Source organism: Tupaia chinensis, unplaced genomic scaffold (genome assembly GCF_000334495.1).
Source record: "Tupaia chinensis unplaced genomic scaffold, TupChi_1.0 Scaffold000094_1, whole genome shotgun sequence".
NCBI classification, from domain to species: Eukaryota; Metazoa; Chordata; class Mammalia; order Scandentia; family Tupaiidae; genus Tupaia; species Tupaia belangeri.
Window position 1 is genome coordinate 6,048,628 of NW_006159556.1, and position 13,807 is coordinate 6,062,434.

Consider the following 13,807-nt stretch of genomic DNA (forward strand, 5'->3'; position numbering starts at 1 on the left):
CTCTCCAACAAAAAAAGGGAAAGAAAAATCACTATCTACCTAATGTCATTCTGCTAATGTGGAATAAATGATGTGGTAAATATTTTTAAATTTTTATGGCAAATAAGGAAACATTGACATTTTGCAGGTAATGCATATTACTTTCTTCATTTATTCTGGAGATTACTTTCTTTCTTTTTCTAAGTTGCCAGAGAGAGAGAGAGAGAGAGAGTGTGTGTGTGTGTGTGTGTGTGTGTGTGCGTGTGCTCTCTGGAGAGAGAAAGAGAGAGGGAGAGAAGGGAGGAAGTGGGGGAGGGGCATAGAGACAGAAAACACCAGCTCTGGGGGATGGTCATGCCATGATTCCTTTTCCTCTATTTCCTCCTCCTTTTGGGGATTTTGGGCACGTATGCATGTTTTTCAAGCTGCCCAGTGCAAAACTTGAACCATATAGCTGGTCATGTGGGATCCAGCTGTCTTAACCAGTATGCCAGTTAAGAAAAGTCGGCTGACCCCAGTTTTCTTTCTTCTTTAAAACCAAACAAAAAACAAAAATCCTAATTTTTTTCATTCATGGCAGAGGACATGCACATACATGTCTGTTAGAGATGGGGGGAGAAAAAGAGAAAACACCCTTCACAGGATCTATTCATGGCAGTCTCCTTTCTCCAACCCTCCAGGCAGTTGGATCCTGGACACTTACATGTATGCCTGGTGTGTTTCAGGATGACCCGACCTAGGATTTAAACCACAGTCACCACGTAGAATCCAGCTTCTCTTGAGCAGTAATTGTCACTGTGCAATGGAACCAGGCCCTGGAGGTTGCTTTCTAATTCCTCTAATTCATATTTAAGTATCTGTTAGGCACACATTACATATACTCATGAATGAGCCATTTGGATACCTGATTTTTGGTATTTGATGTTTTGGGAATGAAGGAGTTTTATTTAACCTTCTAAATTCCAGAGTAGAATCAAAGTCAGGACCAATCTTGGGAATATCTGCTCTCTATAAACGGTGGACTCCCAAACACCTCACATGACTAGGAATGGAGTTTACAAAGGTGACTGTGATACCAGTTGTATTGCAGTGACTGGTCTCAGCTGAAATAGTCCATACCTCTTAGTATGCACTATCCTAAAGTTAGTCACGAGCCCAAAATAAGTAGCACTTGGATTTTTTTCCCTTGAAATAGTCTGTTTCTTTTGTGTTTCCCATGGGATTTTTTTAAAACTTATTGTTTGTTTTACTCACATAATCAGAGTGATCAACTTGTTTTGTTTTGTTTTACTGGGACTTTCCAAGTTTTAGTATAGGAAGTGCCACATCCTAGGAAACCAACCCCTCAGCTTCAGGCAAGTGGAGATAGTTGGTCTCTCTAAGTAACCTTCAGAGAGTGCTGAGGTTGAGCATTGTTCTCATGTATCTTTGACCATCCTGGATGACCAACAAAATCCCAGCTCTGTTTGCTGTTAATGGTAGCTGTAAATGCCTCTGTGTGACCGAACTAGAGTTTGGTTTAGAATAGCATATTCTTACATGCTATTAAAATTTGAATATTTGAATATTTACTATTAGTGTGTAATTATTTAAAAGGAATTTTAAATTGCAGTTTAGTGTGTCCTATTGATATTTTTTGTAGTTGCTTTATTTTTCCAAAGTTGTGAGCAGACAGTGTAATACATAGACCCTCAGTAGATGAAGATTAGATTTAAATGTGCACAAATGGATAGGTAGCCTTAAAAATACAAGAAATGAATCATAAGAAACCTATTCTTAAACATTAGAGATGTTACCATAGTTTGGATGCCAAGTTAGGCTTTAACTTTACTAGTAATAAGGTGAAAATGAAAAATTATACCACTTTGCTTAATGGGCAGGGGAAGCTACAGTAGTAATAGTCTACTGAGTGCCATTTTCTGCAGACAATAGCAAGATACAAAGGTAACTAAAACATGGTCCTGACACAACACATAGATGACAAAGATAAAGCTGAGAAAGATAATACCATAACATACAGTAAAGAAATACATGTAGTACTGTGAAAACAGAAATGTGAGAGTTAAACATCTTGAAGGTAAAGGTACAGAGAAGATGAGAAATTAAGGTAAATTTGCAACATAGCAGATGTTTAAACTGAATGTTAGATGTAAGGCCACATTATAGGTGAGTAGAGCAGAGTGTTTAAGGCAGGAAATGATATGAGATGCGTAATGGGGCCTAAATGCCATGATGGGGCCAGATCTGACAAGGGATTATCTTTGGTGTAGAAAGGGGCCAGATCTGGCAAGGAATTATGTTTGAGGCTGCCTCTCCCCCGTTACCTCTCTGATGCATTATTTGCATTATTTCAGGCCTGTCTTTCATGATTTCCTGCGTTGTTTCCTAATCACCCTTGCTCCAGCTCTTTATATTTAATTAATGATCTCTACTACTGCCACCTACTATAATGTTTTGAGATCTGGTCCTACCACTTTTTTGTAATTCTTTGTTGATCTCCATTGCCAACAAAACAAGTCAAACCAGAATGTGAGACCATTTTCCTAAATCGTTCAGCGTACACACTTTATGGATCACTTAACTGTCTCTGACCCAAACCGGGGTAGGAAAGAGATGGCTCTCATTTGCTTCATTTATAAAATAAGGATCATACAATCATAGGGTCTGCCTCATATGGTGTACTTGAGGAATAGATGAAATAATGCATAAAAAGACTTAGCCTTCTCCCAGTCACTTAATAAACACTAATAAGAGTCATTATTATTATTGTGGCTTTTTTTTTTTTTTGAGGTTTTTCCTATAGGGTGCGTGTGCTCGCTGAAAGACAGAGACAGAGAGACAGAAAGCAAGAAATCAATCCCCAGGGGGGTGGCCATGCCGCAATCCCTTCTCCTCCATTCTCCTCTCAGGATCTTGGGCATGCGCACACACACGCCTGGCGTGAGTTTAAGCCACTGGGTCCGGGACGCGAACGGCAGGTGACTACGTGGAAGTCCCACGACATAGCCATTATGCTAACTGCTGGTCCCTTTATTGTGGCTTTTCAGGAGTGAGCAATTTTGGATCCGTGGGTCCTCAAGTATGTCATTTGAGGCCTAACCTCCTACATATTTGCCTTCACTTTTCTATTCTGTTTCTGGCTGTGTTGATGATTTCCTTTTATATAATTCTGTACATATTACCATTGTTAGATTTAAAAGATTAAATTATGATTACTTATTAATCTACGAATGCTAGTAGACTGTGACCTTCTGAAGGCCACGCACGCTTAGTCATCACATACTCAGGCCCCAGCACACTACTTGACATGCCTTAGGCACTTAAATGTTTGATGAGAAAGTAAATTTTGGTTAATTAACAGGTGATGCCAACCTGTTGCTTTCCAGCATGATAAAACATTTTATTCCAAGCCGTGCCAAGGAAAATTTTGGTGGCTTCTTTATTTTATTAACGACATTAAAATATTTATAATAAGATCTAGAATTTGTTGCACTAGAAATCTTTGAAAATAATATAGAGATGTATTTGTGTCTCTGTTGGCTGTATCTATCAAATATCCTTACTGCTCCCAAATCCACTATAAATAAAGATAAAGATGATAATAAAGAAGGGCCAGCAGATGATTTAGCAGTTACGTTGCTAGACCCCCATATGCCTGACTGCAGCTCAAATCCTGGACAAGGTTGCTTGAAAGTCATGCCCAGCATGTGTGTGTGCATGCCCAAATCCTGGGAGGAGAACAGAGAAGGGATTTTATTTTTTTTTATTGTTATTGTTATTTATTTATTTATTTATTTATTTTTAGAGAGGTTTATCACCAGTAGGGTGCATGCACTTGCCAGAAAGACAGAGAGACAGAGAGAGAGAAAGTGAGAAATCACCCCCCCCATCCCCCGGGGGGATGGCCACACCTCAATCCTTTTTCTTCCATTCTCTTCTTAGGATCTTGGACATGCACACACACGTGCCCAGCGGAGAAGGGATTTTAACATGACCATCTCCCTTTGGGTGCAATTTTTCACTTTTCCTCTCACTGTCTCTGTCTTTTTCTCTTTCTCCGGCAAGGGCACATGTCCTAAAGCAAAAATCTAAAAATAATAATAATAATAAAGCAACTACTAATATATGAGTTACTGTGTAATATGTCTTTGCATTATTAATTAAATGTCTTTGCATTTATTATCTTACGTAACCTTCATATTAACCTTAAGAGTATGTATCATGCTATCCATGTTGTAAGAGAGGAAAGTGAGGCCCAGGAAAATTATGTAGTTCATGATTAACTGCTTTTTTCCCCCTAAATCTTACAGTTTATGTTCTTTGAAACATATTTTTTTAATAAATAAATACCAACTTTAATAAATAACTTACTATATAACAATCCAACCAATCTCAATATTTGACTAAAGCAAATTTATCCAAATAGGAAATTGAGTATTTCTCAGCATGGGGTCATTTTTAAATTCTTACACACATCTAAAAAGTTGCCTTTATATTGATTTTTCTGACGTAACCCTTGTGAATTATTCATCAGGTACCATTTACAGTTACTTCTGTCTGCCTGTTTATTCACTTATTTATTGGTCTGTGTTTCAGAAAACCGTGGACTGCATGACAACGATGTCCGTGCCTTCCACCTTGGTTAAGTGTTTATATCTGTTTTTTGACCTTCCACATGTGCCTGAGGCAGTTGGAGGTGCACAGAATGAGCTACCTCTAGCAGAACGACGAGGACTACTCCAGAAAGTTTTTGTACAGGTATGGAAGGTGCTGTTTGCCTGGCCATCTGTCTAGCTCTACATAAAGTGAAATGGGGGCTGGCCCTATAGCTTAGTGGTTAAGGGAGGTGGATCGCATGTTTGAACCTGTGCTCTGGTGACTGGGAAAGCACACGGGACACGTGGTGTATGTATGTGTCCAAATCCTAACAGGGTAGAAAAGTGAAGTAGAAGGGACTGCAGCATGACCAAGCCTATTGAGGAGTGCTTTCTCTCTCTCTCTGTCTCTGTCTCTCTCTGATGAGCACATTTGCTCCCTGGTAATTAAAAACAAAGAAACAAACAAACAAATAAAAACAATGAAATGGCTGGAGCCAGCAGGTGGTGTGTTGGTTGTGGCACTGGACTTCCACATTGCTGACCATGGTTTGAATCCTGGACTGGCAGCGTGAAAATCACACCAGGCACATGTGTGCGTGTGTCCAAAATCCTGAGAGAAGAATGGAGGAGAAAAGACTGTGACATGGCCATCTCCCTTGGAGGATGATTTCTCACTTTCCCTTTCTCTGTCTCTTTTGCCATGCTCTATGGCAAAACAGACAGACAGACAAAGCACTAAAAAATAAATAAATGAAATGGATGATTCCTTAAGATAGTATTTGTTTCTGTTTATTATCATTATTTTAAATGTCACCTGAGGGTATGTGCATTAAGCAGAGAGAAAGAAGGAATTAGAGAAAGCACTCCCCCTGGGGCGCAGTCACACAATCCACACAATCCATGCTCTGTTTCTCATTTGGGATTTGGGGCATGCACACACATGTGCCCAGTGTTTTTAAAGCCACCAGGTCCAGGACTTGAACTGTGTGGTTGACCATGTGGGACCCAGCTCCCTTAACCACCATGTCCTGGACTGACCCTATTTGTTATATTTTATCTCATATCATTGCCACATTTCTTGGATCTATAGAAAGACTATTAAAATATTCTTTTCAACAGTATTTGAGGTATTATCAGGTTTGTTTCTTTGAACAGATTCAGGTATTGAGATCATATTTGATATATTAATAACCTCTCTAAAATAAATAAGCAAGGAAAATGTTTTTTGATGATCATGTTACAATTTGGGTAGTATTTCTTATAACATCAAGACATTCTCTTTACTTGCTGTTTATATATAGGAAGTCCCTAGCCTGTAAACATTTAATTCATAAAAGATAGTATATTTTATTGGTACTTCCCCTCTTTGCCCTCTGCCTAAAAAGCTCCTCTTTCCCACTCTTGTCACTGTTTTTCTAATAGCATTGTGAACTAGCATAGGTTTACTAGGCCTTTTCTTGTTAGCCTGGGAATCTAGTCTTCATGTGTGATGTCTTTTCTTTGGAGAAGATGTTCAAAACAAGGAACCACAAATATTTAACTGTCATACACTCATGGGACTACTGAGTACAGCACTGAAAATGTGTGTTTGACACAAAAAGGCCAATACTGGATGATTTCACTCATATAGCAGTATCTCAAGTAATCAGATGGAACAGAAAGTAGATTGCTGATTGCCAGGAACCAAGGGGAAGGAGAAAAGGGGAATTATTGTTCAATGGGTATAGAGTTTCAGTTTTGTAAGATGGGAAAGTTGTAGAGATATATTGAGCTACAGTATAAATACAGTTGATAATGCTGTACTATACATGACTGAGATGGTAAGTTGTTTTTCTTTTGTAAAAGAAAGAGGGAAAAGGAGACAAAGATAATTTTATTATTTTTATTATTGCCAGAAGGTGTGTACATGAGCCAGAGAGAGAAAGCACCCAACAACATTATGTGGTTATCCCACAGTTCTTTCTCTTCCATTTCTTCTCCTTTTTGTCAGGATTTTGGGCATGCATACGTGTCCAACATTTTTTTTTTTTTCGAGAGGTTTTTGCTATAGGGCATGTGCGCTCGCCAGAAAGATAGAGAGAGCCAGAGATAGAAAACAAGAAATCAACCCCCAGGGGGATGGCCATGCCGCAATCCCTTCTCCTCCATTCTCTTCTTGGGATCTTGGGCACGCGTGTATATGTGCCTAGTGTGAGTTTAAGCCACTGGGTCTGGGACACGAACCATGGTCGACTACATGGGAGTTTAGCGACATAGCCATTACGCTAACTGCTGGTTCCCATGTCCAGCATGTTTTCAAGTCACTGTGTCTGGGATTTGAACCATGGTCGACCATGTAGGATCCAGCTTTTTTAACTGCTGAGCTAAGATGCTAGCCTGGTATTGTTACTGAACTCAAATCAGGTTTGCTCGCCCAAGCGCTATAAACCATACTATAGGCACATGGTGTGATGAAGGAAAGTACAGCTTTATTGTAAAGCGTAAAGCAAGGAGAGCGGGGCAGCTCTTGCTGAAAAGCTTCGGTCTCCCCGAGATGTTCCCCAGATGCACTTTTAAGGGCAAAATTAGGGGCAGAGGTCCCAGGCCCATGATCAGTTCAGTGATTGGTTCAAGAGGACGTGATCATCTCGTGGGCATTCTTGACTGGTGAGGCCTTAGATAATCAAATTTCTCTTCACGTATCTGGAGCTATTCAGCCTGGAGTCTTTGAGCTCACAACCAGCAGTTTCCAGCCTATAAAACACCTTACATATTGAAATGAAAACCTTACCTTTCCTTTAAGTGAGAGTCTTAGAGGTCAAATGATCCTCATTCATGGTCCACATTGGTCATTATCATAACCAAAAGTCTGAAGACTTACTTCTTACTTAGGCCATTACAGTGTAATGGACCTTATATTTCAAGAACTTTAGAAAATAAATTAGGGGGTCCTTGCTCGGTTTCAGTACTTGTTTGTTTGTGTCTGTGTTTTATTTCTTCACGAGAGAGAAAAGGCGCGAGGTAGTACATGTAAGAGAGTTTAAGAAAGAGACACAAAGCATTGTTGACGAGGTCTCATTATGTCTCAGTCCCTTTCTCTAGCTCTCCAGCTACTCAGGATCTTGGATGCAGGCACACACCTGGCATGTTTCGTGTTGACTCAGGATCTGAGCTTGTGGTTGGCCTTGTGGCCTCCAGCACTGCAGAGCAATATGCTATTACTTGCATCACCTGAATGGGCCAAGAGATAGATATTTTTGACAGAGTCTCACTATATCACCATCCTCCTGCTGTGGCCTACTGATTGCCAGGATCGTAGGCACGCCTAACCACACCTGGATGCTCAGGTTGGCCTGGACACCAGACTGGGCTTACCATGTAGCTTCCACTAGCCTCCCAAATGGTGGCCCTGTCTGTGTATCATCACAGTTGAACCTAAGATGGTAAATTTTACACTATGAGATTTTTTTCATTGTTTTAAACCACAGTAAAAAGTAAACATGTTTGAATCTAGTTCTCTGACATGATGTAATCTCAGATGCAGATTTCTCAGTGAAAGAGAATTATTAGATTATTTTTAAGAATCCTTTTGCCTGTGAAGATTAAGAACCAATTATCTTAGGAGTCAACAGATTCAAGGAATTATTTCCCTATGAAAGGGAAATAATGACATTTACTTAGAGGATTTTTGTGAGGCTTAAGTGAAATAATATATAAAGTTGCAAGTCTCTGCATAGCACACAGTAGACATTAAATAAATGTAACCGTGTTTGCACGGTTGCCACTCCACTACCTGAAGAGCAGAAGGAGAATAGAGAGGGCAACGGCTCTGTGGTAGGTTAGGTAGAACTGGTACAGATACTGGTTTGAGCACTTACCTCCTGTGACTGAGGTCTTCACTGCAAGAATGGCCCTGGTTTGTAGAGTTGCTAGTGATGAAAGGACATAGGAGAGGGAGATCAAGGCAAAAAAAAACAGACTAATATTATCAAATAAAATACTAAGTCTGTAAATATTTACTGAACATTTGGCTTTTTAGATATTTTTGTGCTTGTAGTTAATAACACATACCTCATATAATGGTAAGACAACCCGCTGACTTCAAAGCTTTTGCTCTTCTCCAAAACGATTCTACGAGTCAATGGGAGAAATAGGATTAAAACCCAGATTTATCTGACTCCTGAGTTAGACCTGTCAGAAAAGCAATGAGAATAAATGAAGGAGGAAATCTCGTAGGAATAAAGCTGCTTGAAGACATTGCAGATGAATGTAGTGGATTAGTCTTTGCTGATTAGAATAGCAGCTCCATTTTAATAAAGCCCTTCTGAAGAACTAATTAATGCCTTGGGCAGTAAATGAAAACTGCATTTTATGCCTCTAATACCTAACTAAGCATAGCAAAGCTTTCTTTCAAAACGAAAAGAAGAAATTGTCAATATTTAAAAATAGTGGATGCTGACTTTCAAATAATGTGGGACTTATTTCAGTATATTGGAATACATGACCCCCAACAGGTGAGCAGCAGGGAAGAGAACCTAGCTCTTCTAACGTCCAGTTCAGGCTTCCTTGGCAGGCATCACTTCCTTTGTTTCACAGGCAAGATACTGTGCTCATTATTTTGTCTAGATAACGATCGAGATGAGCTTATCAAATGTTTTATGATAGATAAAATCCTTATGTTTATGTTATGTGACAGATGGTTCCCTGGGACCCTAGCAGTTGGTAGTGCTTCATGCTGGCATTCATTTTCTTGTTGCTGTGGCCAATTATTGCTCTGCTACTCTCGGAAAGTAGCAGGTAATAGTCTTCACAAATAGGAGTTAGCGTAGGGGCAGAAGAAGGAGGACAAGTAGACTCTTCAGTTTAATGTAAGGATTATATTAGATTATTTTTAAGAATCCTTTTGCCTGTGAAGATTAAGAACCAATTATCTTAGGAGTCAACAGATTCAAGGAATTATTAAATTGAATTTGTTTTTGAGAACAGGGATTTGACTTGGAAAAACCTATTTTATTATTGTGTGTGTGTTGCAAATTACAGAAATGGATTTACTTAAATCAGTGCCAGAATCAACAAAACCTAATCAATAATACATTTCTTTGAGCATATAACTTTTTGTTGCATCCGACTATCAGTATCCACATACAGGGAAAGACACACATATTGCACATATTAATTGGGCATTTAGTATCTAGTGGTTTCTCTAGGCATGGGAGGGTACCTAGATTTTCTTAAGTTACAAATATTGTTTTCTGAGTTTTCTGGATCTTTTTCCTCCTCTTATTGTATTTGGCAACTAGAATTTATTAGCTTCTGTGTCAAAGTTTACACATTGAAGGAAACAGATAAAGGAAGACCCAACCTTCTCAGACACACTATGCTATTTCAAATACCTTTCTATTTAGCAATTTTCCCACTGATGCAAAATTACCCACATTTCATGAAGCATTCTTCTTTCAAGGGAATAAAATTATTTCACGGTTTATAATTATTTTGTTCATATTATGTATGTAATTTTTTTTTTCCAGAGAGTGCATGCACTCACCAGAAAGAAAGAGGGATGGAGGAGGGCAGGCGAGTGAGAGGGCAGGCACCCCCAGTGGAGCCTGATCATGCTGCAGTCCCTCCTCTTCCATTTCTTTATCTTCTCAGGATTTGGAAACATGCACACACACACAAACACACACACCCTGCTTGTTTTTCATGCTACTGAATTGGGGATTCTTTTTTTGGGGGGTGGGGGTAGGGGAGAGGTTTTTGCTATAGGGTGCGTGTGCTTGCCAGAAAGAGAGAGACAGAGAGATAGAAAGTGAGAAATCACCCCCCAGGGGGGGATGGCCATGCCACAATCCCTTCTCCTCCATTCTTCTCTTGGGATCTTGGACACTCATGCACACATTCCTGGTGTGAGTTTTAAGCCTCTGGGTCTGGGACTGAAACCGCAGTCAACTACGTGGGAGTCCAGCGACATAGCCATTACACTAACTGCTGGTCCCACTGAATTGGGGATTCTATCCACATAGTTGGTCATGTAGAATCTGGCTGCCTTAACCATTAGGCCATGGACTGACCTGTATTACATATTCTAAAATATATTTAGGTGATAAAATTTTAGGACAGACTAGTCAAATACCTTTCTATTTAGCAATTTTCCCACTGATGCAAAATTACCCACATTTCATGAAGCATTCTTCTTTCAAGGGAATAAAATTATTTCACGGTTTATAATTATTTTGTTCATATTATGTATGTAATTTTTTTTTTCCAGAGAGTGCATGCACTCACCAGAAAGAAAGAGGGTTGGAGGAGGGCAGGCGAGTGACAGGGCAGGCACCCCCAGTGGAGCCTGATCATGCTGCAGTCCCTCCTCTTCCATTTCTTTATCTTCTCAGGATTTGGAAACATGCACACACACACAAACACACACACCCTGCTTGTTTTTCATGCTACTGAATTGGGGATTCTTTTTTTGGGGGGTGGGGGTAGGGGAGAGGTTTTTGCTATAGGGTGTGTGTGCTTGCCAGAAAGAGAGAGACAGAGAGATAGAAAGTGAGAAATCACCCCCCAGGGGGGGATGGCCATGCCACAATCCCTTCTCCTCCATTCTTCTCTTGGGATCTTGGACACTCATGCACACATGCCTGGTGTGAGTTTTAAGCCTCTGGGTCTGGGACTGAAACCGCAGTCAACTACGTGGGAGTCCAGCGCATAGCCATTACACCTACTGCCTGGTCCCACTGAATTGGGGATTCTATCCACATAGTTGGTCATGTAGAATCTGGCTGCCTTAACCATTAGGCCATGGACTGACCTGTATTACATATTCTAAAATATATTTAGGTGATAAAATTTTAGGACAGACTAGAAAAGTTAATTGTTCCTGACACTTAACTGGGATTAGAAGGAGGAGTCCATTGAGGGCAGAGACCACTGCTGAATTCACCATGTAATACTGAGAGCACTTGTGTAGTGTGTATTTTGCAAATCATCATAAAGGAGTACGTTCTCATTTCAGCATTTAAGAAGTCTTGAGTCTTCTTTAAAGGCCATACATTAAAAGGTTTTTGGTAACTAGATATAATTAAAAGATACTTCCAAATTAAGCTGATTTATGTTATCCTAAAATTCCCTTTTACTTTTGTAGGAAACTGAATTGATTTTAAAATACTTTGCAAGATCTGGTTTTCATTTTCTCATCTTCCTAAACTGTCATTTAAAAGGAGAACATTACCTTTCACCTGTGGCAAACTGAAAATGAAATAAATTAGGAAAATAAAACATTGAGAAAGTAATAACTATTTTATACTGTCTGAGGCCAAGGTATACAAAAATATGATGGTAGAGAGAAGATTGTAATTTTTTTTTTAACAGGTTGATATAAGTAGGGCTGGTTTACTATCTTAGCATAACACAATTCTGAATCATAGATATCTTTTTTAATGTTGCCTAAATGAAAGTGTAAATGATGTTGTCCAGCTCTGAACCTTTCAATACTATTCTCATCTAGTCCTTTCGAAGCTTTTACTCACCGTTTATTTATTTGCACAATCGTGTTTTTTCTGTTTGTTTGTTTCAGATCTTAGTGAAACTCTGCAGTTTTGTTTCTCCGGCAGAGGAGCTAGCTCAGAAGGATGATCTCCAGCTTCTATTCAGTGCAATAACCTCTTGGTGCCCTCCCTACAACCTGCCTTGGAGGAAGAGTGCCGGAGAAGTCCTCATGACCATATCCCGTCACGGTCTCAGCGTCAATGTAGTAAAGTATATTCACGGTGACTATCTCCCAGTGTATTCATTTGGTGCTCTAAATTTCTTCCACTGTTCTCTCCTTCATTTCATGATACATTTATGTTTATCTTTTGATTTTACAGAGTTCCTCCTTTAAATTAAAAAGACAAATTTAAAAGGAGACATGACATTTTTGTATTTGTAGGGTATTTCAATATAAGAAACTCTTGCGAGTTTGCTATCTACAGAAGTTAACATAAACCCGTCATTGTGTAAATGTTCAAACGTAATATAATGTAAGGTCAGTGTCACGTCCTGTTCTTTCTTTACTTTTTTTTTCCAACTGAAAAAAGGTAAGTATTTTTTGAAGTGCTGTGGTTCTGATCTTTCTGAAGATATTTTTCACAAGTAAATCTGTTTGATATAACATAGATGGAATTAGGGAGACTTTTTTTAGCAGTAGGGAGGACTTTTTTTTAGCCCTAGAGGGTAATCGTCTGTCTAATGCTTGTAAAACTCAACTGTCCTTTAAAATATCTATATAGGAGACAATTGCCTTAACATCTCAAGTAGTCCATTTATTGAATATATATTTAGTATTGTCCTTAAACTCTTTCAAAATAGTACAACTATTTGTTCACTTATAATTAATAAACAATACATGTGAAACCTAGTACCTGATACATGAATCAATCATTAAAATTTTTCTTACATTCCTATGATACATCTTAGCTTTTATTTAAGGCACTTGGTCTCTTTATGCAAATACATTTCACTAACTATAAGAAAAGGAAATTTTTCTTTGAAATACCATAGAGCCTCAAAGTCAAAATATAGGGTACAATAACTGTGTTTTAAATTAGTAATATATAGTACAAGTTAAATTTTTTTACTTCCTGATGTATTATTGTATCTCAGTTTATTTTCATTCTAATTTGAACTTTTAATTAATTATTGGATTTTTTGTTAACCCTTAAAAGGCAATTTTTCATCCTGTTCCTATGTCAATATAGAAAATCAAAAATATCATTTGGCACTGGCCATTTAATTTAATAGGACATCAAAATGTGATGTATTGTGTTGTTGTTTACTACATAGAGGCAAGACTTTCCTAGTGCGTTTGAATCTTATGTTTATTTTACGATGTGTAGCATTGATCTCCCAGTATTTTTTAGACACATTAAAATTTAATATCTCATTCAAAACAGTTAAGAATAAAGAAAACTTTCTTTTGCATTTGAAATAAATACTGCATATTTAATTCTTTATTCCTACAGAAAAAGAATGTTTATCCACATGTGTTCAGAACATGCAGCAGTCAGATGACCTGTCTCCCCTAGAAATTGTTGAAATGTTTGCTGGACTTTCTTGTTTCCTCAAAGATTCCAGTGATGTTTCCCAGACACTTTTGGATGACTTTCGGATATGGCAAGGATATAATTTCCTTTGTGATCTCTTGCTTAGGTAAAACTCCCAGATTTAAGAATATATTTTAAATATGTATTCAGTCTTTTTCTATTAAAAGA

General features: G+C 38.5%; 1 protein-coding gene across 7 annotated transcripts in view; it reads left to right on the forward strand.

Moving 5' to 3' along the window:
* Nucleotides 1-13,807, forward strand: part of WDFY3 (WD repeat and FYVE domain containing 3) — a 258,678-nt gene that overhangs the window by 89,098 nt on the left and 155,773 nt on the right. For all 7 annotated transcript variants that reach the window (XM_014585831.2, XM_014585832.2, XM_006143286.3 and 4 more), the window contains exons 5-7: nt 4,576-4,737; nt 12,133-12,325; nt 13,559-13,745. In XM_014585831.2, coding sequence (XP_014441317.1) covers nt 4,576-4,737; nt 12,133-12,325; nt 13,559-13,745 — 542 coding nt within the window. The remainder of the gene's footprint in view (nt 1-4,575; nt 4,738-12,132; nt 12,326-13,558; nt 13,746-13,807) is intronic.